The 26,739-nt window shown below is 58.0% G+C and overlaps 1 protein-coding gene across 2 annotated transcripts; it reads left to right on the top strand.

Annotated features, from left to right (window-relative positions):
• Positions 1 to 476: 476 nt before the first annotated feature.
• SPSB1 (splA/ryanodine receptor domain and SOCS box containing 1) lies at positions 477 to 11,670 on the top strand. 2 transcript variants are annotated; one of them, XR_006820245.1, is made up of 3 exons: positions 491 to 1,319; positions 9,688 to 10,343; positions 11,399 to 11,670. XR_006820245.1 is itself a non-coding variant. In XM_046018391.1 (2 exons), the coding sequence occupies exons 1-2, from the start codon at positions 626 to 628 to the stop codon at positions 9,813 to 9,815; spliced, it is 822 nt and encodes a 273-aa protein (XP_045874347.1). In that variant the 5' UTR covers positions 477 to 625; the 3' UTR covers positions 9,816 to 11,670. The 2 variants fall into 2 exon arrangements, 1 of the variants encoding a protein (XP_045874347.1); XM_046018391.1 differs by having other exon boundaries at positions 477 to 1,319; positions 9,688 to 11,670.
• The last annotated feature ends 15,069 nt before the right edge of the window (positions 11,671 to 26,739 follow it).

The raw sequence follows: 26,739 nt of genomic DNA, 5'->3' as shown, positions 1-26,739 counted from the left end.
ACCCCCGGAAGCAGCTGTATTAGAAAAGAAGGGGAGCTGGGAAATGGGGGGCTGCCCCTTCTGCTGCCTCTCATGGCCTCACTCCCCCCGCCAGACCGTAGACAAGGGAAATAAGTTTTCCCTTCCTTTGACCAAGGAGGATACCCACTGCCTCAGGCCTGATTCAGGACCCGTGCCAACTTGGCCTTCTGCCCTGAGAGACCGTGGTGAGGGATTTGGTAAGGGTCGTGCAGCCGACACCATCGAGCATGATGCCCAGTCCTGAGGCCCTCCTCTCCGCACCAACTCTTTTTTCTCACGGTAGTCTCGGGGACAGAGCCACGGCCGCGGCCTGCCCTGCCTCGGGTGTGCCAGGAGCCCCAAAGCCGGGTTGCTGGGACTTGTCTGCGCGGGCAGCCTCGTACTCCCAACTTTTGTGTTCCTCTTCTTCCGCACCTCTGCTCACCCGGCCTCCTGTTTCTCTCTCCATCCATCAGGCAACGCTAAGGGCTCCGCTGTCTCCAGAGGCCACCCACCAGCCTTCCTTGGGACCACCGTCTGGGCCTCATCAGCAAACTGGACGGGAGGCCCCACGGTTAATGAGTTTGCACCAGGAGTCCATGCAAAGGTGAAACCAAGGGCAAACATGGGTCAGAAGGTCACTGGAGGGATCAAGACCGTGGACATGAGGGACCCCACGTACCGGCCCCTGAAGCAAGAGCTCCAGGGTCTGGACTACTGCAAGCCCACCCGCCTAGACCTGTTGCTGGACATGCCCCCCGTGTCCTACGACATCCAGCTGCTCCACTCGTGGAACAACAACGACCGATCGCTCAACGTCTTTGTGAAGGAGGACGACAAGCTGATCTTTCACCGGCATCCGGTGGCCCAGAGCACGGACGCCATCAGGGGCAAGGTCGGGTACACACGCGGGCTGCACGTATGGCAGATCACGTGGGCCATGAGGCAGCGGGGCACACACGCGGTGGTGGGGGTGGCGACAGCAGACGCCCCCCTGCACTCCGTGGGGTACACGACCCTCGTGGGGAACAATCACGAGTCCTGGGGCTGGGACTTGGGGCGCAACCGGCTCTATCACGATGGCAAAAACCAACCGAGCAAAACGTACCCGGCCTTTTTGGAGCCGGATGAAACATTTATTGTCCCTGACTCATTCCTCGTGGCCCTGGACATGGATGATGGCACCCTGAGCTTCATTGTGGACGGACAGTACATGGGAGTGGCTTTTCGAGGACTCAAGGGCAAAAAACTGTATCCTGTAGTGAGTGCCGTGTGGGGCCACTGTGAGATCCGCATGCGCTACTTGAACGGACTCGACCGTAAGTGTCCTGTGTTCTGTCCAGTGTTGATGGTTCCTGGACTCCCTGTGGCCCTGGGGTCCTGGCTGCGCCTGCCCAAAAATTTACAGTCCCTGGAACTAGAAAGTCTTTAAGTAGCGATCCCAGCATATTCAGATCCTCAGAGGCTGTTTTTGCTTGCCTCTAAATGAAGAATTCTAACTGGAGCCTGCCAGATTACCTGATAGCTTCTCGTGGATGGGTGAATGAATGGGTGGCTGGATGAGTGGATGGATGGATGGATGGATGGATGGATGGATGGATGGATGGATGGATAAATGAGTGGATAGATGGGTGGATGAGTGGATGGATGGATGGATGGATGGATAGATGGATGAGTGGATGAGTGGATGTATGGATGGATAAATGAGTAGATGGATGGACGGATGGATGAGTGGATGAGTGGATGGATGGATGGATGGATAAATGAGTAGATGGATGGGCGGATGGATGGGTAGATGGATGGTTGGATGGATGGCTGTGTGGGTGGATGAATGGGAAGGTGGATGGATGGGTACATGGTTAGATGCTCTTTGTTTCGGGTTGACCTGCCTCCAGTTTTGATCTGCAGTTGACCAAATTCTAGCACAGTAGCCAACATACTATTGAGCTGGGGTTTGCCGTTTGGGGGTTATGAGGACCTCTTCCATAAATGAAAGCCAGTGACCTCTCTTGCTCATTAGATAGGTTTAGGGTCTCTCTCTTCTGGTGCCAGAGGCTTCTGAGTTGGTTTCTTTAGACCAGGTCCCCTGGGTGGGGCTTGTTCAGTCATGATGTCAGGAGGCCTTTGGAGAAGAACATGTGGATTAGAAACAGGCTGAATCAGCAATGATTTCCACCAGTCCTTTGGAAAAGGGAGTGGCCTTTCTCAGACCACATGTGAAAATAGCCCACATGTGGTGACATGTCCTAGTTTAGGAGGTAGAGGACTGTGTGGCTTCATAGCTGGGACCCATGGTGACAGGAGGTCCCAGAGTTCCAGAACTATCTATACCCGTGTTTGACCCTTAATCTTCCATAGGTCCTTTCTACCATCTTCAGACCTCAACTTGGAAAGTGGGTAGGGCAGAAAGCTTTGCCCACTCACGTCTTGACCGTCCCTACAGGACAGGTTTGGCCTGGCACCCAGTAGGCCAGGTGAGCATCAGGGACCCCCTGCCGGGGTCAGAAGCACAGATGCTTACTGTGGTCCTGCAGCCTCCAAACCTTCAGCTTCTCCCACAGCTCTTCCCTGCTTTAGCCTTGGAGGATGTCAGAGAAAATATCAGGGACATAAAGCAAAGGGACCTCTTAAACGCTTCTCTTTGGAAGCCGCCACTACCCCTCTTACCCTCGCTCCTTGCCTCTGCCTTTGGCCTGGTGATGGCAATGACCTCACCTGTGCAGCCTAGTACCCCTGGGTCATCAGACTCCCGGCAGGAGCTGTGCCTCTGGCAGGTCGCCTCCCCGAGGAGGTAACTTCAGATCTGGTCTCAGGAACCAGCAGAGCAAGTTCTGTGAGTCTGTCTCCCCAGCTGATGGTAGTAGAAAGTCCATAGTCAAATCTGCCCTAGGCCGGGATGGGCAGGGATTGGGAGAACCAGACACCTCCTGCCCAGGACCTAGGATCTCAGGAGCCCTAGCCGCGGCAGAGGAGGGACCATGGCCGTGGGTAACTTACTGCCCATTCTGTGCAGATGGAGGAATGGGTTGCTGGGCTGCCCGCGCTCTCACCGGCCCGCTGGTCTCCACAAGAGCAGTGCAGCCGTCCCCCCCTCCAGTAACAGGTGCATCAGCGGTCCCCGTTCACGGAGCCAGCTCTGATACAGAACACAGACCGCCCGGGGCCCAGGGGGGACACTAGCCTGTTCACTGTGGCAAGTCGGGGCACACCCCAGCAGAATTGTTCCTCTGCTGAGTCAGGGCAAGCCTCGGCAAAGGTTCTGCCAGAACAGTCCTGGAGGCCCAGATGGGCATCTTGTAAAGAGACCGAGGCCCGTCGTCAGCTCTGCATCGGATGGGAGGTTGAGTGATGTTGTAATTTTTCTTGTCGGAAGGAAATGGAAAGGGAGGAAGGGGAGTGGGGATGGGCGTGGGAATGTGTTGCTCAGGGTTGCATCTGGGTTCTGGGTCTTGGGTAGAGACTCCAAGTGCCAGGGGGCTTGAGCCTACCTTGGATTCTCTTGATTAATGATGAGGACCTTCCCCCCTCCCCCAAAATGTCGTGCTGTAACCCAGCGGAGTCTGCCTCCCCGCTGGGCGGCCAAGACAATTGCTGGGAGGCAGCAAGGAAAGGATTTACTCAAGAGGCAGTCAGACGAGGAGACAGGAGAGCAAGCTGCAAATCCAGCTCCCTGAAGGGAGAGCCGGGGTATTTTAAAGGCAAAAGGAAAAGGTCTGGGTAAAAAGTTGCCCAGGGAGTCTGCCACCGCGATCAGTCCCGTGAACTCTCTGGTTACTGGTTTCGATGAAAGGGAGAAGAGGCAGAGTAGCCTTGAGGCTTGGGGGAATGCAGTGGCCTGGACAACAGATGAAGAAGGACTTCTAGAAAGATGAGGCGATGCCAGGTCGAGCACTGTGAGGGCTGCGAGGTGTCCATCAGCTGTAGCAGCAAGGCCATCACTGGTGACCTTGACCGAAGTCGTCAGGATTGGGTGGGGTCAGAAGCCTGACCGAGCCCTGGGTTTGCAGAGCAGCAAGAAGGCTGGTGTGTTCGGTTCTGGGGGCTGCTGGAACAGGTGACCGCCGCTGGGTGCTTACACCAACAGAATGCGTTCTCTTACCGCTCCGGAGCCCAGACTACAAAGTCAGGTGTCAGCAGGATTGGTTCCTTCTGAGGGCTCGGGGGGCTCCTCCCCAGGCCTCCGTCCTGGCTCCTGCTGGTTGCCGGCAGTCCTTGCTTGTGGACGCGTTCCCCCGTCTCTGCCTCCATCCCTACATGGCCTCCTGTGTCTGTCCTCATCTCTCTGGGACACCAGCCATTGGATTCTGGGCCCGGCCCGGCCCAGGTCCTCCTGCAGCACGACCTCATCTGAAGTAATGACAGCTGCAAAGATTCTATTTCCAAGAGGGCCACATTCTGAGGCTCCAGGTGCTTCTGAATTTAGAAGAGGGGGACACTATCCCCCCATTATAGATGTGGAGACAGTGACTCTAGACAATTCCCATGAGACCCCAGGCCACTCCCTGAGGGGAGGGTGAGACGGTAGTCAGATGGGGCACCCACTGGGTGAAGTTGAAGGGCTCCTAAGTCTTCTGCCCATGAGAGTTTGCCTTACCCTCGTGTCATGGCCAGACGGGGTCCGTGGTCCACCGGGGAACAGAGTGTGAAAGGCAGAAAGTCTGGCCAGGGCTGGCTAGAGACAGCATCTCAGGGTCACAGCCTTGGAGGCGTTCTGACTTGTTAGCCCTCCCTGGGCTGTCTGGGAAGTCATCCTCACCCTCCTTCCCCACCCTGCCCCGCCCCACCCCACCCTGCCCGGGACACCAGGTCCTGACCTCCACAGGGAGCAGCGGTTTGCAGAGCTGATCAGCCAGACTTGCTAAGCGGGGCCTCCCCCGTGCTGCAGGGCTCACCGCAGTGAGCAGTCTGTAGTCCCTTCCCCTGTGCACCAGGCCGACCCTCCCCAGCGCTGCCCCTGTCCCCTTCCCCCATGTGCTGGTCAGACCCTCCCCAGCAGAGTCCTTGTCCCCTTCCCCTGTGCGCCGGGCAGCCCCTCCCCAGCAGAGTCCTTGTCCCCTTCCCCCGTGTGCTGGTCAGACCCTCCTAGCAGAGTCCCTGTCCCTGTACTGAGGCCAGAGCCAGAGCAAAAGCAGAGCTCGTGATCAGTGTGTCCCTATGTGACCTCCCCCACCGTCCAGCCAGCTCTGACCACAGGCCACTTGTTTTGACCACCTCAGGCCTTGAGACCTTCTGGGGCTGAAGCCACAGCTGGAGGGACCGTGGTGTCACTTTCCTCTTTCCTGCGGTGAAGGAGTGGACATGACCATTGTAGCGAGGAGACGGGGCCCACTGTGGCCTCCAGGCCTGCCTGCCCCCTCCCTGGAGACGCAAAAGGGAAAGACCTACTTGCAAGTCATAGGCTGGCCACCACCCAAGGGAGGGTCCCTGCCCCATGGGTCTTCCCTGCCCCCACCACTTGCGACCGCGTCTCTGCTAGGGAAAGCCCTCCCCTGCGATCCTCCATTTTCAGATTCTCCCTTTTACAGCTCCCAGATAAGTTTGGTGAGATTTTTTACGATTGTGGGTTCGGAGAGGGCTCCGCTCTTTTCCTCAGGAGACTTTCGACTTGGTGGCCTCCTCCCGGGGTCCTCCTGGCCTCCCTAGATGCCCTCCTGGGGTGCCTCACCCCGTGGTGGATCCTACCTGCACCTGCACCCCCTGCGCTCCGGGAAGCCCCTAGTCAGGGACGCTAATCACCCCCACCTGCAGGGGCTTCCTTCCGGGGGAGAGAGGCCGCTTAGGAGGGAAGGGGTCGTTCTAGGCCCCCTGTCCCCCGAAAGGCTGGCATATGAGGACAGTAGGCTCTCAGAGTCGGGGGAGCCGGGAACCAGCATTGCCAAGCCACCCGGCCAGGTGTCGGGCGTCGTTTCCTGGCTGCCAAGAACAAGGGGTCGTGTTTTGTTTTGCTTCTTTTTTGTAAGAACCGCTTCATGTCGAGGGGAAACGCACACATAGGCTGATGGTCCTCCACGATGGCCAACCTGCACCCATGACTTCCTAGAATCCATTCCATGGAGCATTTTCAGTGCAAGCTTCTTGCAGGAGTGAGCGGGAGGTCAGTCTCGGGACCGGTGAAGGCGACAGGTGGGAACGGGAACGCGACTGGATCCGGAGCGCTTCTTGACGTGAGACCCCTGTCCTTGACCTCACAGACCTGAAGTTCATTCCCTGAGCCCGTGAGCTAAGTGCAGGGGCAGGCCCTGGAGGTGTGAGTGGGGTTGTAGCCTCTCTGAGGAGTGTGGACAGGTCGGGTCGGCATGTTGGTCAGACAGACCACCCGGTAATCATTCCTCCTGGAAACCTAGAAACGTGCAAATTAGCACAGAGACCCTTCCTCGACCTTCAGCTCCCATAAACAGCGCCTGATTCACTCTCCAGTTTCTGTGCTTGACTCTGTGCCCTCACCACTCATATATACTATGTAAAGTTTAGGACGAGCATCTCAGCTTCCTGGAGGCGGGCCAGGGACTGAGGCCCTTCCCACAGGCCATCAAATAAACCTTGGCCTTCCCTGTTTGGGAACTTTGAGGGTGGAATGCCAGTGGGCGCCTGGCTTTGTGGATGGAGCTGGCCACAGCGTCAGCAGGCCCCTGTCTAAGGCACTGAGGTGGGGAGGCCTTCTTGGGTCCCATCAGTGACCAACTGAAATCAGGACAGACATTTGCCATGGCCCGGTGTCCACGTCCAGTTGCACTCCTGCTCTCTGCCTGGCCTTTGGAAAGCAGCCAGACCATGACCCTGTGCATCATTTGCCCCCTACAAGATCCAGGAGGGAGGGGGATGACCTGTGCATGTGTTTGCGTCCCCCAGGAACAGACCCATCCGTGGGATGCTTACGTGACGGGTCGTATTTTCAGCTCATGGTGTGTCACTGTATCTACTGGCTGTGGCTTCTGCAGCTCATCCTGGCAGGACTGGGGCGTCTGAAAGACACTTCCCTTGCGGGCTCACAACCGCTCTCCACCTGCATTATTCAGTGTGGTCCAAAGATGGTCAGGCTTTCCGCGGGAGTGGAAGGAGGTAGCCACAGGCCCTTGCCCCTTGGGGTAAACCACGCGGGGAGCTCTCAGGAGCTTCCTCCGTATGCTGGCGTGGAGAGAGCCCAGCTATGGAATTGACTGGATATGGGTGCATGTCCACGTTCTCGCCCTTGGCTCTCCCCTCCCCAAGCCATTTCCCCATCCGTAGATTGCAGGGGCCACAGTCCCTGCCAGGCACCCCATTCATGGTCCACAAGTTGCTGCTGGTGATGTTTTAAACATTTTTTAAAAATTTATTTGACAGACAGAAATCACAAGGAGGCAGAGAAGCAGGCGGGGGGGGGGGTGCAGGCTCCCCACTGAGCAGAGAGCCTGATGCGGGGCTCGATCCCAGGACCCTGGGGTCGTGACCTGAGCCGATGGCAGAGGCTTTAACCCACTGAGCCACCCAGGCGCCCCTGCTGCTGGTGATGTTAATTTCAAGTCGGCTGTCACCAAAAATAAGGGAGCTGGAGCAGGGGGTGTGCAGGGCTCTGCCGTTTAGAAACATTTCTTAGTGAGGGTCCCCAAGGGATGCCTGGAAACCATTAAGCTAAGAGGGTATAATGGGAACTCCGTCTCGACCTTCCCTCTGCAGCCCTGCTCGGCACTCTGGCCACATTCAGTGGTTCTTGATGCTTTCTTAAGGGTCCCCAACTGACCAGGGGAAGCCCCTCTGCCTCCCCATGGGCGTCCAAACCGCATTCTGGAGGGAGAAGGGGCTGGCCCGATGTGGCAGGTGGAGAGAGCTCCTGAGTGGAGGAGAGGAAGGGCCAGGCATTCAGGATGCCACGATGGGGAGACCCAGGGCTCCATGGGCTTGGAGAAGCCTGCCCCTGCTCCCCAGGAGTCTGAAATGCTCACCATCTCAAAGGGCAGAAGATAATTTAGCTCATCCTCCTGCCTCTGACCGAGGCTCCCCTTGATCATCCGGGGCTGTCCAGGAATGGCCCTGATTCAAAGCTTTTCATGAAAAACACTGACCATTTCAGTTCCCTTTCCGGTCTCACTGTGGCTGATGCCCATGGGAGATGAAGAGCGGTTGCCTGCCTTCTTTGAAAGCCGGAATTTAGTAAATGTGTTACCAAGCCTGAGCCCGAGTCTGTTGATAACAGCTGGTTGGGATGTAATTCACAGGCCGTACCAGTCCCATGTTTAAAGAGCGTGACCACTCCGCCACCAGCACTGTTGATCGGCTTTGGAACACCTTCATGACCCCCCCAAAACCGCAACAACCCTCACTCCCCCACTTCCTCCCAAAGCCTCCAGCTGTAACATTTGCTCCTCAACAGTTGAGTTTTTTCAAAGTTATTTTTAATATTCTGAGACACACTTTGATCCCCTTCTCATTGAAGGCATGGGGTCTCGAGGGAAATGCTGGGTTTGTTTTTGTTTTTTTTTTCTCAGTTTTTTGACCACAGGGGAGTCTCACTGTCAAGGGGCGACCCTGGCTGAAGCCACCGATGCCCGTCCCTTTAGCTCTTTCTGGATCCGCGACGCCGCGGGGCAGCCCTGAGCAGGTGCAGGTGTGCTCAGCAGGAAGTCACCTACATGGAGGCAGGGACAGCGAGGCCTCCTCTGCCCCCCCCAGAGGAGAGTTCATCTGAGACACGGGCTGCATGGAGCCTCCCTTGGGGGAAGACAGGTCCAGGCTGTCTGGGGACGTAAGGACCGAAGTGCTTATGCAGGCTGCGGCTAGAAATTCCTCTCAAATCCAGGTGCCCGAGGCGGCACCATGAGCCCTGCCTCAGTCTCCCTCGCTGTGAGATGCTCTGGCGGGGCCCAGGGCAGCCTCGAGGGTCCCGGCTGTGGAGGCTGGGCTGGCATTTCCACCTGTCCCTGACCTTCACCCTGTCAGGTGCGAAGAAGTGCAAGGACCTAGGGTTTCTGTGGACTCTGCCCCTTTAGGCCGTGGGACGGCCAGGCCTGCCTCCTGTGCATTTCTTCCATCTTCCCTGGCAGCCCGGTTTGGTGGCCAAGGATGTGGTTGCCGAGCCCAGGCTGCCTGGATTCGGACCCCAGCATGTAACCTGGACGCGTGGGGCCTCCTCTGCTTCAGCGCCCTCACCAGTGACGTGGGGACGGCTGCGGGACCCGCGAGCACTGGGCTAACGTGGATTCCCTTCCCGAGCGCCTGTGTGGGGTCTGGAGCTGGGGCCCGTGCTGGGACCAGCTGGCTTCCATGCGCTGTGGCCGGACGCGCAACGAAGGCTTGTCGAGTGGGTCAGAGGAGGGGCCGCCTGGGCTCGGATCCAGCTCCTTCTCCTTCCAGCGCCGTGACCCTGGGCAAGTTATTGGGACTCTCTGTCCCTCAGTGTCATCTGTTTCATGGGGACGATAAGAGTGATGTGTCCCTGCGATTGTTAAGTCCCTCCTAACGAACCATAACAAACTCTTTAATGAGTTTGCGTCTCCAGGGGGCTCACAAGGGTGCCTGGCCCAGAGCAGGTTCTCCGTGTTTGCCGTTAACAGTGATTGAAAATGTGAAGTTGCCTCGTTGCTGCTTGTACAGTGACACATGATAGTACCGCTAGGGTGGCTGTCACTGTTAGCATTGTTCCTTCTAGAGCCTTCTAGAGCCATCCAGAGCCATGCTCACCTGTCCTCGCTCTCTCCTCCATTCCCCCAGCCGAGCCCCTGCCGCTCATGGATCTGTGCCGCCGCTCGGTGCGCCTGGCCCTGGGGAAGGAGCGTCTGGCTGACATCCACACGCTACCACTGCCGGCCTCCCTCAAGGCCTACCTCCTCTACCAGTGATGCTCCACCCCTGCACCGCCAGCACGCCAGCCGCCCGGTGCCACCATGCCGGCCTGCCGCCGTGCCCCGCACCTCAACCCGGCACCCGGCCACCTGTCCATCCTCCCCGCTGCCCCTGCGGCTACCGACATCTCGACGCAGGCTCCTCCGTTCCCCATCCCGACCTTGGCAGAAGCCCCCTGCACGCCCTTTCCACAGTCCCTCTGCGGAAGAAGACCCAGAGAACAGACTCCGAGGAAGCCCTCCACGGAGCTCCAGCCCGCCCTCAGGGTGGCACGGGGATCCCCATGCCCCCTGCCCTGACCTGGCAGGGCCCAGGAGGAGGCACCCCGGCCTCCTCCAAGAGCAGATCCCAGGGCCGCTAAGAGGTGCTCGGATGAGGGCTGGTGCTGAGGCCAGCGGGGCCGCGCCGCAGCAGACCACACTCAGGATGTCAGAAACTCATCACGGACACCGAGGCAGAAGCCAAAATGGGACCTTCCACAGGCACACGAGCGCCCAGCGTCAGCCCCGGCTGCCAGCCCCCCGGTACCCTGTATTTATTCTTTTAACAATAACAAAAGCCATTTATTTATTCCATTTAGAAAAGAAACCTTGTTTCGTTCCCCTCTCTCCGGAGTGTTCTGTCGCTTCCCTTCTACCCGCCCCTCCCCGGGATGTGTGTCTCCCCTGTCCCTCTCATCGGGCTGTGGCTGTGGCGTGTCCTTATGTGGGCACAACGGTGTCTCCCTGTGAGTCCCTGGACCTACAGTTCCCAAGGGGCTCTGCTCTGGGTTCCTGAGCCCATGCAATATGAGGGTCTTGGGGGACCCGTCTATAAGGGCTGTGGCACGCCCCTTGTCTCCAGCCAGGAGACATCCGTCTTTGCACGTGATTTTCCTTCTTTAGTCTTCTGTGGGGGGTTTGCTTTTGCTTTCCCAGCTGTGACCTCCCCGTGCACATCCTCAGAAACTCTGGCTTCCCGGAGCCGGAACTAAGAAGGGAGGATGAGCAGGTCTCCAGCCCCAGGGAAGCCAGGGGCGCGGCGGGGTGGGGAGCCCACAGTGAGGTCGAGGCCCCTCGGAAGCCAGCGCAGGCCTCCGCCTAGTGTCCCCGTCCAGGCTCTGTGCCCAGGGGGAGCAGCCTCAGCTCATCGCCACCCCCCAGAGCCACCCGAGGAGCAGGGCGGGGTGGGGCGGGGCAGCAAGCGGAGGGGGAGCCCTGGCTCCCTGCCACAGCCCCCCTACGTAGCAGACCCCACCCCTGCAGCCGCGCTTACCGCTTCTTTGATCTCAAAGTCAGCTCGCTTCGAATCTGACTTCTGTTCATTTCTGTACAGGTACAATAGATGACTTTATTTGTTGAGATGTTTAATATATATACATATATATTTGTCTGTAAGAATTATGTTTTAAGCAGCTGCTGTAGGGTTCCTTAAAAAAAAGTCTGCCGGTGGAGTTTATTTTGTAAAGCACAAAATCGGTGCCAAGTCTGGGTGAGGAATGTAAATTACCCCCTTATTATTTTGAATTTTATTTTTTCCAAGTAGGGGGAGAAACCTTACCTATAAGACTTTTAAAGACTTTTCCTCACTTCTGTTTCAGGGTGGGTCATGTTCTCATCAATGTTGCACACAAGAGAGTTTTACGTACACAGATCCCGACCTTCCTGCCTTAACCCAGCGTCCTCCTGCCGGCGCTGGATGAATCGTGCGCTGTTGGTCCTCTCTCTGCCCCTCTGTCCCCCCGCTTCCCAAACCTCAGCCCCCCCTTCTCTCCTCTCCACCCAGAACCTTGTGACCTGTACAGTTTTGAAACTCCCGTTCTATTTTATGATGATTAATAATTGTAACCTAATAAAGGAAAGTTTATTAAAATACCAAACCACTTTTGAGTCCCTCTTTGTGTCTTGGGGGGAAGGGAAAGGGGTGTGGCCAAGCCCTCCCTGGGTCCAGTTTTCAATAGATAATGAGGTGATCCCCTGGGACCCCAGGGCCGAGGATGGGAGGCCCCGTGAGGAGGAGAATCCTAGAGAGGCAATCCTAAAATGTCTCCATCCCTTTTCAGAAGTTCGTGAGCCTGCAGCCCAGACTGAGCCTTTCTGAGCCTGATAAGAAGGATTCTGCCCATCGGTGAGACCTCTGGCTCTTCAGTGTCCTACAGCCTGAGTTGACAGAGGGCTTTTTAGGGGCAGAGTAGAAGCCCGAGGGGACATTCTCTGAGTCCAGGCTCTGCACACGCAGTAGAGGAGCTGGTCCTTTTCTCACTTCTGTGTCCCCGGTGCCAAGCGTGCAGTGCCACCGATGAGCTTTCTCAGGGAACCTATTCTGCCCGCTGCTGTGGGCAGGATCCCCCCAACCTCATGCCCTGGCAGAGGAGACGGGAAAATCTGGCTTCTTCAGCGGATTGGTGAGTGATACGTGAACAGGCAAGACATTGACTAGATACGATCGCATGTCATGACTAGTCTGCAAAGAATTGGCAAGAATGCAGTTCAGCTCCCCCTGGACGCGTCAGGATCTCCTGATGCTGTGAAAAGTGGCGTGGTCTGGGGGCCCGGGAGCCCTTGGACCAAAGTCCCGTGTCCCTCTCGCTGCCCGCCTCCTAGCCAGCTTTCCTCAGACCACCTGCCCTGGCATGCCCCTGGGAAGTATTGTCTAAAATGCACATTTCCCAGAGCCCTGCCTGACCTGAACCGAATCAGCGTTTCTGGGGCCAGGCCAGGGATCTGCAGTTTTCTCCAACTCCCCAAGTGACCTTGCCTAAGAGTGTGGAGACCACTGTTTGTGACCGTGTCAGCTCTTTTTCCGGACAAGTTGCTGAGGAAAGGGAAATTCTTCCAGTGTGTTGGTGGGTTGGCCCAGCGACGAGCAACAGGGACTCCTGAGTCAGACCTGGGTTCAGATGTTGGCTCTGACCCCTCCCTCGCTGTGGGCTCTTGGATGAGCCTCCGTCAAACGGCAGTCCTCATCCCGTAGGAGGGTGGCAAGGGTGAAATGAGGCTTTCGAACGGGGCCGACATACCAGCAAAGTGTGCAAACAGATGCTTTAAAAGCTCATGCACTTCTGTTCTGGAAAATGGTCCGAACATTCCCTAAACCAACTTTCTGATAAATGTTCTTTCTTCCTGGGTAAAGTCTCCAAAGATCAAGGTGGGTACAGGGGAAAAGGGAGCCCCAGATGCCTTCCCCAGATGCGTTTGGAGGAAAGGGGTGGCCTGAAATTATTTTTCGGTTGGAGTTCACGTCTGGGTTGCAGTTGGAACTCTGTTGGCTTTGAAGGAGGGGGCAAGGGGAGGAAGGGGGTCAGGCGGGGTGGGGGTTGGGGGGGTTGGAAACCCAAGGAAAATAAGGCCCTTTGTACTGCCCAGAGACTTCTCGGGGAGCAGGGTTTCGAGTTGGAGGGAGCAGTCTTCATAAAACCATTCTGCAGACCGGCCCATGTGGTTGTAATTAATACCCTGCCTTCGAGCAGGTAGCTGGCCTGGGGCTTGGCCAGAGATGGGAAGAGCCCTCCCTCCCTCTCCTGCACCAGGCTTCCCTCCCACCCTTCCTCCCGCGCCTCCTCGGCGGCGAGATGAGGAATGTGGACTTTACTGAACCATAAAGTATGCTGGGGGAGCTGGGGAGGGGGCTGAAGACAGAGCAATTAGTTCATGCTCCAGTCCAGACACCCAAACATGGTTGGAGTCCAGCTGCAAGGAATATTTGAAATAAATGAGCTGCCCGGGGCCAGGAGTTTGCTGTGTTTTCTGTACGGGGCCATGGCAACCAGGGAGGAAATCATGAGCTAGGGATTGGGCTCTAGAATCAACAAATGATGTCCCGGCCGAGCAAGCCCAGAGGAAGCTGCTCATGGCTCTCCGAGGGCTTCTTAGGCTCAGCTGCTGGCGGACAGGCCGGCCTTACGGTCCTCCGGCGTACTCCGTGCGGTCCTGCCCCAGCCTTGGACCTCCGTGTCCTCTGCGGGGCTCTGACCTTCTCTTTTTTCCCTTTTCTGCCTTTCTTCTTCTTCTTCTTTTTTATTTTTTAAAGAAAACTGAAAGCTAACACTTCTTTGGAACCTTTCTTCCTGGGCCAGAGCACAGCAGCCACTGCCGGTCTGATAATGGTTTTGCTGAGCAGAGGGAATGTTCCCGGTGGAAAAGCCCAGGCTGAGGGCAGCTGGCTGGATGGAAGGTGGCATTGACTTACCCTGGCTCTGTTTTCCCACCCAACCCAGCGGCCGCCCCTTCAGGGTCTCCTTCATAGTCAGGAAAGGCAAAGGCCTCCTTTATCCCTCCCGTGACTCTTCTGAGGGTGGGCCTTACAGCCGTCCCCGAGATCGTGTCTTCTAGAAACACACAGAGAGCAGGACCTGGCGTGGGGGCCCTTGGCTGGAGTTCACAGGTACCTCCTGCGTTGGAATCATGAGGGCATCTTGGAGACAAAGCAAAATTCCAGAAACTTCGATGCAGTAAATGGAGCCCAGGCATCTGTGTTGTGCAACCCTGGAGCTGAGTCAGATGTGTTCCCCCAGGGTGGATGCAGGGCTGGACCCCTGCAGACCCCCCGGCCTTTCCCATTCCCCTCAGAGGCTCACAGGGGCCGTGACTCAGAGAAGCCTGGAGATTCCGTGAAAATCAGCTCTCCGTGCCCTGCGTTTCAGAGCGTGTGCTGAGGTCCTGCAGAGCTGGGCCCGCACCGCCAGCCTCTTCCCGGGCAAAGAAGCACTTGTCTCAGAAGAATGAGCTGGGCAGCCTGAGAAACATCCCAGACTGGGGGCGCCTGGGTGGCTCAGTTGGTAAAGTGTCTGCTTTTGGCTCAGGTCACAATTCTGGAGTCCCGGGATCCAGCCCCTCCTCAGGCTGCCTGCTCAGTGGGGAATCTGCTTCTCCCTCTCCCTCTGCCCCTACCCACTGCTTGTGCTCACTCTCTCTCTCAAATTAAAAAAGAAAAAAAAAAAAAATACCCAAGTGGAGGCAGGAAACCTCAGCCTTGGGCTCGTCCCCCGTGCCTCAGTTTCCCCAAGGAAGTCAGCCCTGGAAAGCTGAACCAGCAGCTCGTAGCCTGCGTGGAGGTCCTGGAGTCACAGCCCAAGTGCCGTCCAGCAGGGCTGTCCCCTGGGAGGTGCCCTGGATCTGCCCCATGACCTCAGCACCAGCCAGGACCACGTCTCTCCCTGCTCATGTCTCCCCTCTTTAAGGCATGAGGAGCAGACGAGCCATTCTTCCTTCCGCCTGTACCCCTGGGCCCCACATTTTGATAGATTTTTCAACCAAAGCACTTTGGGAAGTTCCTTCCCATCGATTCTGTTGAACAAAGCCACCGTCGGGGTAGCGATGACCCCAGGTAGGAGAAGCCTCAGTCGAAAAACAAAGGACTTGACCCTCGAGCTGGCCTGTGTCTCGAGTCTGTGAGACCACAGAGAGGGCCCGGGCTCTGGGACCAGGACAGCCTGCGGTTCCCGCCCAGCTCCCCAGCCCACCCAGGACGGTCCCCTCCAACAAGGATCTCAGGAGGCTTGCCGTGCCTATCTGGGACGTGGTGGCCGCACTTTCCTCCCCAGGCCCTCTGAGACACTGGAAACATACAGTGGGACGCATCGAGGTCCTGGGTGCAAGGACCTCCCACCTCACCCTTTTCCAACGGGCTTTTTAAAAAACTGTGGTGAAACTCATAGAACATCACATTCACCGCTTTAAAGCGTACGCTTCAGTGCCATTAACACATTCCTGATGACGGGCACCACCCCCCCATCTGCTTCCAGAACATTTTTATCCCCCAGGGGAGTCCCTCCCCACTCCCCCTCCCCAGCCCCCAGCAACCGCCCATCCGCACTTGGACTCCACCTGTCCTTGTGGGGTTCCGATCAGCGCATCACACACCATGAGACCCTGTATGTCCCACTTCTCTGTCCTCCAACTGGCTTTCCAAGGGGGTGTTCCCCGACACTCCCCCCTGCCCCCGCTTCCCTTTGTCTTGATTCCCTCATTGGTAAAACAGAGAGAAAATGTCCTCCCTGGAGGTGCCCGCGAGGATTCCGGGAACCCGAGTCCGGGAAGAACCTAGAACGCAGCCTGGCCCGCAGTAAGCGGTCAGTAGCGATGGCAGCTAGCAGGAAGCCTCACGCACCGCCTGCCTCTCCCCCCCGGCCCTTGTGTGCTCGGAGGTTGGCGGACAAGCCTTTCCTAGGAAGGCATCTTGCAAAGACATTGCCTGGGCCCCAGAGCCTCTGTCCTGCTGCATGGAAACAAGGTCTGTTTTCTAAAAAATCAGCCTCATAATCAGGGAGACAAAGAGCTAAGTGGCCCCGCTCCGTGTCTCTGACCCCGGTTTCCACATGGCATTGGGTTCCTGTGGCTGCTGGGATAAAGCACCACGCAAAGGGTGGCTTCAAACAACACGCATTTGTTTTCTTATACTACTGGGGGCCAGACATCCAAAATCAAGGTGTGGACAGAACCGTGCTCCCTCCGTCTGGAGGCTTCAGGGGAGAATCCTTCCTGCCTCTTCCAGCTTCTGGTGGCCCCAGGCGGTCCTTGGCTTGCCGTCCTGTCACTCCAGCCTCTGCCTCTGTGGTCACATGGTCTTCTCTTCTGCGTCTCTGTGTCTGTCCCATGAGGACACCTGTCACTGGGTTTAGGGCCCATCCAGGATGAGATCATCTGGGGATCGTTAACTCAATGGCACCTGTGAAGACCCTTTTATCAAATAAGGTCGTATTCACTAGTTCTGCGGTTAGAACATAGCCGACGTCTTTCTGAGGGCCATCGTCGGACCCTCTACAGGTATCTTTAGAACAGAGCTCACAGAGGCACCCGGCCGGCTCAGCCGGTGGGGCGCATGACGCTTGATCTGGGGATTGTGTGTTCGAGGCCCACACTGGGTGTAGAGATTACATAAAAAATAAAAGTCTTAAAAAAGAAAAAAGAAGAAGGTTCATAGGTGCACCCCCTCTTAGACTGAACATGGAGATTTACAAGATGATGAGCGTGGAGAACATAGCCCAGTGCCAGATGCGGTAAGGGTTAACGTCTGTGGCTGCTCCTGCATCTCCCTTCTGCCCCTGCCCCTCATGGCCAGTGCCACCGGGGCAGATCTGCTCTAAGACTGGTGGCCGTGCTTCCCTGGGCTGGGCATCCAGGCTGCGTGTGGGAGTCTCGGGGCCCGGCTCAGGCCAGGAGGGGAGGAGACCTGGGGCTCTCCCTGGGTCTCCCTCCCGCCAGCCACAGCAAGGGGTCCCGGGGTCTAGGGAGACGCCAGCAGTGCTCAGAGGTCATCAGGAACAGAGGCTACACACTGGGGGCAGGACGGCCTGTCGGTGGCCATGTCCCCCCCGCCCCCCGTCTCTCTTTGGGACCCAGGGTGCTAGCTCGCATCCAGTAGCCTCTGCGCTGGGCCAGCTCCGAACTGATCGTACAAGGAAATGGAATGTGAGCACCAGGCTATTTAAAGAGCAAGAGGGCCTGGAGGCCTGGCTGGGGCCCGGCCAAGCAGGGTGCTTCAGGTCGGGGCGGGCTCCTCTGTGCACATGGTTTGATTTACTGGAGGGCCGCGAGCAACTCCGGCCTCAGACACAGAACTATTTGAAGCAGCTGCCAGATGTTGTGTCTGAGTTGGGTTTTTACAACTTGCTTACTGGTTAGCAGCCTGCCTCCCGCCAGGGTTCAGCCTGCCCCAGCGGGTTCAGGGCCCTGGCTGCGGCCCACGGGCCCTTGCAGAGCCGCGCTGCCCCTCCCTCCCGCACAGCCCGAGCCTGGTCTCCTCTGAGCCGAGCCAGGGTAGGAGCCCGATTTCCCAAGCACCCGGCCTTCCTGGGGTGGCAGAGTGGCCCCGACTTTGGGGTGTCTTGCCAGCACCCTGAGCCGGTGGAATGTTCCGCCTGATGTTTACTGCTGGGCCCTCCGGGAGAGGCAGGGTCTAAAACAGAACTCACGACCTCGAGAACAGCTTTGCAATGAGGCATCCCTTGAAGCAAGCCCTGGGCGTGGCCTGGGAGGACCGGACGCGGACCTCTCCCTCTCTCGCCTGATCGTCCCCCCTGCTCCCACTCACTGACTTCACTGTGGCCACGTGAGGCCAGCCCTTTTCCATGGGGCGTAGAAGGACAGGGGGGACCAGAGCTGGGACCACAGTCCATCCAGGGGGTTCTGGAACATTCTCAAGCCTCTGGAAATTCAAATGAACCAGGGAAGTTCGGAGAGGCACCAGTAGGACTAACCTTTGGATCCAGGCCACTGTGTCAGGTCAGAGACCAGGCCTGCCAGTTGGGATGGGACGTGCCCAACGCGACACGGTTGGGGTTCACCGGGCTCAGGGCGGCGGGGGGTGGGGGTGTTTCTCGCTCCTCCCCCCATGGAGGAGGTCTCCAGCAGGAGGCCCATGATTCAAGTACTCACTTCCTGAGGCCACTTGGAATGACTTCTCCTAAGTTTGCTCTGGAGGGAGCTGGTGACAAGGGAAGGGGCGGGGCAGGTGAGAAGCCGGGAGGGCGGGAGGTTGTGTCATTAATCTCGCTGCATGGGAAAGCACACTTGTGTCCGTCCAGGAACCCGAACGCGGCCAAAGTGGACAGAGTGTTCAGTCCCCTCCTGAAAGTGCCAGAACTGTTTTGTCCACTGGGCAGGAAAACATCCTCTATGAGCACGCTGGGGTTTGGCTCTCCCGCTAAGGAGACGCCCCTGAGAGCCACGCTGGGAGGAGCCGGGCCTGGTGGCTGTGGGACAGAAGGAACAGCATGGGGGTCCCCGGACCCTGCTCCTCTGGGGCTCCAGGGGACGCCTCCAGCCCACCTTTCCCGGTGGCCCTAAGGAGCCCAACTCCTCCCTGCCACCCCACCCCCACCCAGCCCCTGCACCCGCTCTCACTTCTGAGTCCTCCCAAGAACTGGGAAGAGAGAAGGTCACAAGCAGGGCGCCCTCACCGGAGAGCCGGAAAGGCTGGTGGAATCCCGGCTGGCGGGGTGCGGGGTGCAGCCCGCGGTCATCTGCAGAGGGTCCCGCAGACCCAGGCGAGGGGACAGTCACCCATCCTGTGACTCTGGACATCACCTTTGGGAGCCTCGATTTCCTCTTCTGTGAGCTGGGACTAGTGATACCTTCCAACCAGGCCCCTGGGGTTGCAAAGGCTGAGTGAGGACTGGGCAGGGGGGCAGCCTTACTGCCCACAAAGTGGGCAAAGCCCACATATGCCCGAGGTCTTCAAACTTCTGCCTGCGAGGAAGTGGGAGAGAGAAGCATCTTGGGTATGCTTGGCCCTCCGAGGGAACACCCCTCCCTCTCGTCCCACGGCTTCTCCCCAGGCATCCTGCAGCTGACCCTGGAAGCTGAGGGCTCCCCCGCCCCGGGGATCGCCCACCCCTAGTTTCCTGGAAAGATAAGCTGGGGATGAGCTGCAGACCAGCCCAGACTCACCGCTAGAGGACCGGCTTTCCAGGGGATCCCGGCCGCCTGTGAGGGAGACTAGAGACCTCTTCCTCCAGGAAGCCCTGGGGGAATGAAGAGAAGAAGGGCCGCCGCCTCTGGTGTCCCATTTGGCAAACGTGTCTTGACCCCCACTGTCTGTGCCAGACACACGGAGATGCCAGGGATTCAGACTCAGAAAACAGGTTTCTGAGGTGCCTGGGTGGCTCAGTGAGTGAGCGACCCACTCTTGATTCGGGCTCAGGTCATGATCTCAGGGTGGTAAGATCAAGTCCCACGTCAGGCTCCCTGCCTGCTTTTCCTTCCGCCTACCGCTCCCCCTGCTTGAACTCTCTCTCTCTCACAAATAAATAAATAAACTCTTAAAAAAATAAATGAGTAAATAAATCTTTTAAAAAGGAGGGGGAAGAAAAGCAGACTTCTGAGCAAGGAGCTCCTTGGATGGGCAAAGCGGACTCCTGGGGAGAGCGGACGTCATCAGTGGCCTGGAGGGCACGCACGTAGCACTGGGCTTGGGACCCACAAGCGAGGAGGCCCGGTGCTGCCTCCCGCAGAAGCACAGAGTCAGTCACCCTTTAACTGAGGCAGGGACAGCAGCAGGTCATGGGAGAGTCCCCAGCACGGAGCCCCACGCTGTGAGCCCGTGTTTCCATGCCTGTCTCCCCCGTGCCTGCGCGGAGACCTCTAGAAGACAAGACCCGAGTCACCGCTGAGCCCTGGAAGCTCTCAGGGCAAATGTGCACGCGGGTTCCCTCTGCCAGTCACCCAGGGCTGGGCTCCCCGTGAAGACAGATGACTGCAGGGACCAGCACTGGCCTCTGGGCTGAAGCCAGAAGCCCCAGGAGAGGGGCGCTGGGGGCTTGGTGACCCTGGGGACGGTGACATGTCCACAGAGTCCCAGCTGTCCCAGAGCACCTGTCCTGAGCAAGACGGCTTCTTCTTCATCGCTGCCCGCCAGCGGCTCCTCAGAGAGACTCTGGAGACCCAGCAGCCTCCCCGCGGGCATCTCTGCGAGGGCCCTCAGCAGAGTCTGCTGACTCCCCCGGGGCCACACCAAGTCTCGCTTCCTCTGAAAACATCCCAGTGTCCAAAACCAGCATGGACAGCTGACCTAGCCGGTTACCTTTGTTTGCCTGGCCCAGGGTCGGGTCCTCGCTTATTTTTATGAGTTGTTTAATCTGCACAGTCTTCTGTTCTCAATAACCAGGGCCGCGCATTCCAGGATGGCCTCGAACGATAACACCAGCTGTCTAGACGAAGCCAGCCCACTGACACTCTCATAAATAAAAATAGCTTTGCACTCCACTCTCTCATCGGTGCCCGGGGAGGGGCCGCAGCCTCCCCGTGGGCCGGTGGGGACAGAGCTGGCCTGGCTCCCTGCCCCCAGTCCCCAGCCCCATTCCCAGGGGGGCCAGCGAGCCCATGCTGCCTGTGGGAGGGAGGAAGGTGGCCCGCTGAGTCCTTGGTAAAGCATCTGCCCTGTCTCCGAGGCTTCCCTTTCTCCGTGGCTTGCAGCAGCTTCCGGGGCCGTGGACACCGAGGTGGCAGGGGTGCGGGTATGGACTCCAAAAGCAGTGCTCCACCCACGGGTCCCAAGGCCCCAGTCTCGTCTGGGAGAGGCTGCAGACCCAGGCCCAGAGCCACCTGAGTTGAAGCCAGTGGAAAGGCCGTCCCTGCCCCAGCACAGAACCTGAAGCCCGCCAGGGTCCAGAGCGCAGCTCAACCGGGAAGGAAAGGCACGTGGTCAGATGCTTAATGGCTTGTCCGCTCCTTTCTCTCCCTGTCACTTGCCCCTTCCTTCATTCGTTCACTTACTTGGCCTCTACTCATTCCCTGAACCCTGCCTCAGGACTGCCTCGGAGGAGCCCAGTGGGGGTGGGGACTGGGTGCAGGAGCAGCGAGCAGGAGGAGGGAGCTCAAGGCATCCTCCGGGCTCAGCAGGATATGGCACAGCCGCGCACACACGTGTGTGTGTGTGTGCGTGTGTGTGCATGTGCTTGCGCCAGCAGGGTACAGGAGCCTCCCTGAGCGTGTTCAGGACAATGCGGGGTTCACATAAAGGAGGCCTGCCACAGCTATGCAGAAACACAGGCCTGCATGCCCACACTTACCCACACACCTCATACAGGTCAGTTTATGTTGACAACTGTCTCTGTATAAGTTGAGGCCCCCTTGTGCAGTACATAACCTGAACACCTGTACAAGACAGCCCTGTACCACCACTCCTCCCTCTCCCCAGACCCAGCTGGATTGAGTCTCTGGAACAGAAAACTTGACTCCTCCTTGGTCCATCAAATCTTTATTTCACCCTTTAGTACGGGCTGGAAAATCGCAGGGGGGATCGGTGGTCAAGCTGAAGAAGGAGATTTACACAGAACCAAGAGGCTGATACTTCAAGATGGACCTCTCAGAAGAGGAAGAGTCAAAGAGAGGTGGTGGGGCAGGGATGGGCCCCCCCTGGGGTCAAACAAATGACACAAGAAGGGATAGGTCACCCTTTCTGATCCTACGCCCAGGGAGGGGGTGAGGGATCAAGGGTGCCTCTCACCAGGGACAGGAGCAGAGGGGGGAGTGACAAGAGACGCCAGAGAATCAGAACACCCAGGTCTGCGCTTGTTCAAACTGAAAGTGAGGAAGCTCTGTAAGTCAGAGAGAGAACGGTTTGACTGAGCACAGCTGGGGGCCAAGGGACTGGAGTGAAGTCAAACCACACTGGGCTGTTCCATCAACAGGCCACCAAGCCTCCAACCCAGTGACCGGCCCCGTGCGAGGCACGCGCTCCACCCCGCTCAGCTCCGGCCGTGCAGCCGGGGGATTGGTCTGTCCCCCCTTCAGAGGCAGAGAGAGAGGCACCCAGCGGACAGGCTGGCCCCAAGTGTGACTCCGGCTGGGAGGAGGCAGGGCCTGGTTCAGCTAGAGATGCTCTGATGCCTCGTCCCCCGTGGCCTGCGCTGGCCTGACCCCAAGTTGGCACCAGCCAGCCTGGAGAAAGCAGGGTCCCCCGTCCCCGTGGTCACACTCCCACGCCTCTCGTGACTCACACGAGCCGCCCGCAAACAGTGACTGCGGGGGCGGAGGGCCGTAAGGACAGCAGGCGACCGGCGGCCAGCCTCCATGGGCCTCCGAGCTGCCTGGACACACGATGACCCGAGAGGACACGAAGGGGATCCGGGAGAGACACTCAGGCGCACTGTCCTGACTCCAGGGCCTGAAGATGAGTCTTGGAGGTCGGCTTCCTAGAACCACAGAGAGTGCCTGTCAGATGCTCGCTGAACCTCAGCGGTCCTCTCGACAAGGGGGAGCAGGCCCCCTCCATCCAGCATGGAAACTGAGGCCCGGGGGACGATGGTGCTTGTGCACAGGTCACACAGCGAGGATGGGGCAGAGGGGGCCGACCTGCTCACTCAGCTTCCGGAGGCTTCCTGGAGAGCAGCTGGGGCCGTCAGTGCCAGGGCGGACTCGGAGGGAGCATCCCCATCCCTAGGGAGGGTTTATGGTGCTGACGTCCTGGGGCCGGGTAGGGTGTCCTTCTGCACCCAAGCACCCTCATCCCCCTCCCCAGACTGACTGCCCACCTCCTCCTTCCCAGTCTCTGGCTAGAGACAACCCCTCTGCTAAGGCAGAAACCCCCATCCCACATCTGCCCGGCCCCTCCTTCCCCCCCACCGCGGCAGGTGACAGACAAGAGCTCCGCCCACCTTCCCCGCCTGCCCTTGCCAGAGTCTCAGCAGCAGCCTGACTTCCCTTGGGGAGCCACCTGCCCGACATGTGGCCCAATCCACCAGTGTCTACCCCGGGACTTCTGCAGCCACCATGGAGAGAGAAACTCCCTTTCTGCCGGGAACCTGAAGCTGGGAGGTCGGGAGCCGTCCTGCCCCCACCAGCCCCTCCCAGGCACAGCCGCCCAACAGCGGAGTCGGCACAGAGATCCGGAGCTGACAGGAGGGACACAGACCTTCTCCAGCCATCGCTTGCACAGGCGAGGCTGTCGCCCCAAACTTTTCAAGCACACGAGCCAAAACCTTCTCTCTTTTGCTTGAAGCCACTGGAGCGGGGGTTCCATTCACCCAGAACAGCTCCCAGAGTCAGGCCCCACTCTTCTGACCTCTCCACACCCCAAAGGACGCCTCTCGGAGACAGAACTGGCTCGTCCCGGGATGCTGCGAGAAGGAGGGCATTCCTGGGAGCAGGGAGCCGAGGTCTGGAGGCAGACCTGAGCCCCATCTCAGCTTCAGGCAGAAACTCCGCCTTGCTGTGTCTCTCTTCATTCGGGAAGAAAAGACCCTATTTGTGAGGATGGAAGGAGATGGCCTAAGGGCCCAGGGCTGGTCGGTATGCCCATTGGCAGCTGGCACTTCAAGGTCGTTCAAGGAATGTCCATTTGCAAGGTGGGGTGCAGGGGACCTTGAGTAAAGAGAACGTAGGACCCTAGGCCTGGTGTCCTACCAGAAGAACGCAGAAGAGCGATTACCACCAGAGGCACCAAAAGATCCAAGCAAGGAATGTCCATTTGCAAGGTGGGGTGCAGGGGACCTTGAGTAAAGAGAACGTAGGACCCTAGGCCTGGTGTCCTACCAGAAGAACGCAGAAGAGCGATTACCACCAGAGGCACCAAAAGATCCAAGCAAGGAATGTCCATTTGCAAGGTGGGGTGCAGGGGACCTTGAGTAAAGAGAACGTAGGACCCTAGGCCTGGTGTCCTACCAGAAGAACGCAGAAGAGCGATTACCACCAGAGGCACCAAAAGATCCAAGCCCAGAATAAAAGGGCCAAGCAGATCAGGACACCTTGAAGGGGACAGTGACCTTTGATCAGGGCACACAGCCAGTCCCAGAGGGCTTGGCAGCAGGTCAAACAGTGTCCTCCGAAATTCAGGTCCATCTGGGACCTCAGAACGTGACCTTTTTTGGAAATAGGATCTTTTCGGGTGGAATTATTTAAGGATCCTGAGCTGAAGAGGTCATCCTGGATTTAGGGTGCGTCCTAAACGGACTGGTGACCCTCTAAGAGAGGGAGCAGAGACAGAGACACACAGAGGAGACGCCCATGTGAGCGGAGCGGTGCCGTCCCAAGCCAAGGATTGCCTGGAGCCACCTGGAGCTGGGAGAGGCCCAGAAGGATGCTCTTGGAGCCTCCAGGGAGGCTGCGACCTTGCCCATAACTTGATTTCGGACTTAATGACCCCCCAAACTGTACAAGAACAAATTTCTGTTGTTTAAGCCCCACGGTCTGGGGTACTTTCTGATGGCAACCCCAGGAAACTAACATGGGCATGGAATGGAAAAAGCCAGGACGAGTGGATCCCCTGTCCTCAGCCTCCTCCCTCTCTCTAGCCTGCTGGGGGACGTCCCAGCCAGAAGGCGGAGGGCACGGGAGCCCCTTGTGCGCACAGGGAAGCCTTGAGAAGGGAAGCACGGGACGGCGGAGCCAAGATCTGAGGGGCCAGCGGAAGATGCCGAGTCATTATTACAGCGGCGTCACACCCAGACCCCAAAGCAAAAGCGGTTGCTCTTCTGTCCCCAAGGCTGTGAGAACGGAAGCCACGGAGACCTCGACGGAGCCCAGCCCGTCCCGTTTCTGTGCTGCTGCCGATAGTGACGGCCTGGGCCTGTGCGCACATTTACTCTGCCCGTCGTCACACGTGCAGCCACGCGATTTCTCCGGAGTCACACACGTTTTCTCCCCCACACCCACATACTCTGTTCCAGACCGCCATGGAATAAAACACTGGAAAAGGGGCACCTGGGTGGCGCAGTCGGTTAAGCGTCTGACTCCTGATCTCAGATCAGGCCTTGATCTCAGGGTCGTGAGTTCAAGCCCCGCATTGAACTCCACGCTTGAAGTAGAACCTCATATGAATGAATGAATGAATGAATGAATGAATGAATGAATGAATGAAAAACACTGGAACAGAGGGTTCCATGTGCAGCCGGGGGCCCGGGGGAACGGAAGCAGGTGCTCACCTGGGGAGAGGCTGCTCCCCATTCTGCGGCCCCGTGCGAAACCATAACGAGTAGAAGATGTTCAAGCAGGCAGGGCTCAGGTTTTCATGGAAGCTCCCCGAACAAAATTTTGTAAAAGAAAACAATTTTATTCGGGGAGCAGTGCGGTCATTCCTAATTACCCCCCACAAACACTAAAGCAGCCGCTGTCAAGATAAGACACGCAGAGCGGGGACGAAGGTCACGCTGCTGGCCAGCACTTTCTTTCCCACATGAGAAAATGGAGCTTATGACAGGTGGTGGGGACTGAGTGACATGACCACAGGAGGCCTCAAGTTGCAAGGGACAGAATGCCTCCGCGAATAGGGTTAAGCAAAACAGGGGATCTTGTGGCTCCTGAGTTGTCAAGTTCAAGTCGCTCCCGGCTTGGCTGGGATGTCCTCCCTCCATTCTCCATTCTGCGTTCCTCGTTTCCGGGTGGCCTCCCCCTCGAGATGGGCCTTGACCCCGCAGAGGGCAGCAATGGCCTCAGGCTCACGTTCATGCTCAACCACCTTGGTGGAGAGAGCGGTTCTCTTTTGCCCCCGTGGCTGGTTCCCGTAAGAGTCCCAGAACTCCCACCTGGCCTGCAGCCACACCACCCCCCCGCCGGAGATGTACAAGGAGAGGTACGGTTCTGCCCTTTCCACGCTCAGGTCACCTGTTCCACCCAAACGCAGGGAGAGGCTGGGGGCGGGGGGAGGTGTCCTGAGGAAGGGCTGGGGGCTGTCGCCAGGGGAAGGGGAAGCAAGGCCAGACAGGGCAAGCCAGATCTCATGGCCCCTGTGTTCCCTTCCTGTGGCGACTGTCCCAAACCGCCACAAAACGGCTGAAAACAACACACATTTATTATCTTACAGCTCTGGGGGCCAGGGGTCTTCCAGTCAAGGTGTCGGCAGGGCTGACTTCTGGAGGCTTCGGGCCTTTTCCTGCTCTGAGAAGCGAGCTGCCTGCATTCCTTGGTTCATGGTTCATGGGCCCTTTTCCATCTTCCCCCACCTCCCCCCTCATGCTCAGGCTGCCATACAAAATATCATTCACTGGATGACTTAAACAACAGAATTTTATTTCTCACAGTTCTGGAGGCTGGGAAGTCCAAGATCAAGGACTGATCTGGCCCATTCCATTCCTGGTAGAAGCCCTCCTCCTGGCTTGTAGCCAACCGCCCTCTTACTCGGGGCTGGGGCCTTGCTCTGTGTATACACAACCCTGGGGGAGGCAGAGGGAAGTAGGGAGGGGAGGAAAGGAGACAGGGAGAGAGGGAAGGAGGGAAAGAGAGGGAAAGAGGGAAGGAGAGAGAACGAAGGGAGAGAGAGGGAAGGAGGGAGAGAGAGAACAACTTGTCTAGTGTCCCTTCTTATAAAGACACGAACTGGGCACCTGGGTGGCTCAGGCAGTTGAGTGTCTGCCTGCGGCTCAGGTCATGATCTCGGAGTCCTGGGATCGAGCCCCACATCAGGTTCCCCACTTGGCAAGGGAGTCTGCTTCTCACCTCTCTCTCTCTGCCCCTCCTCTCTGCTTGTGCATGTCTCTCTCTCAAATAAATGAATAAAATCTAAAAA

The sequence above is a fragment of the Meles meles genome, chromosome 1 (genome assembly GCF_922984935.1).
Source record: "Meles meles chromosome 1, mMelMel3.1 paternal haplotype, whole genome shotgun sequence".
Taxonomy (NCBI): domain Eukaryota; kingdom Metazoa; phylum Chordata; class Mammalia; order Carnivora; family Mustelidae; genus Meles; species Meles meles.
The sequence above is the reverse complement of the archived record's forward strand: the minus strand, read 5'-3'. Positions and strand labels throughout refer to the sequence as shown.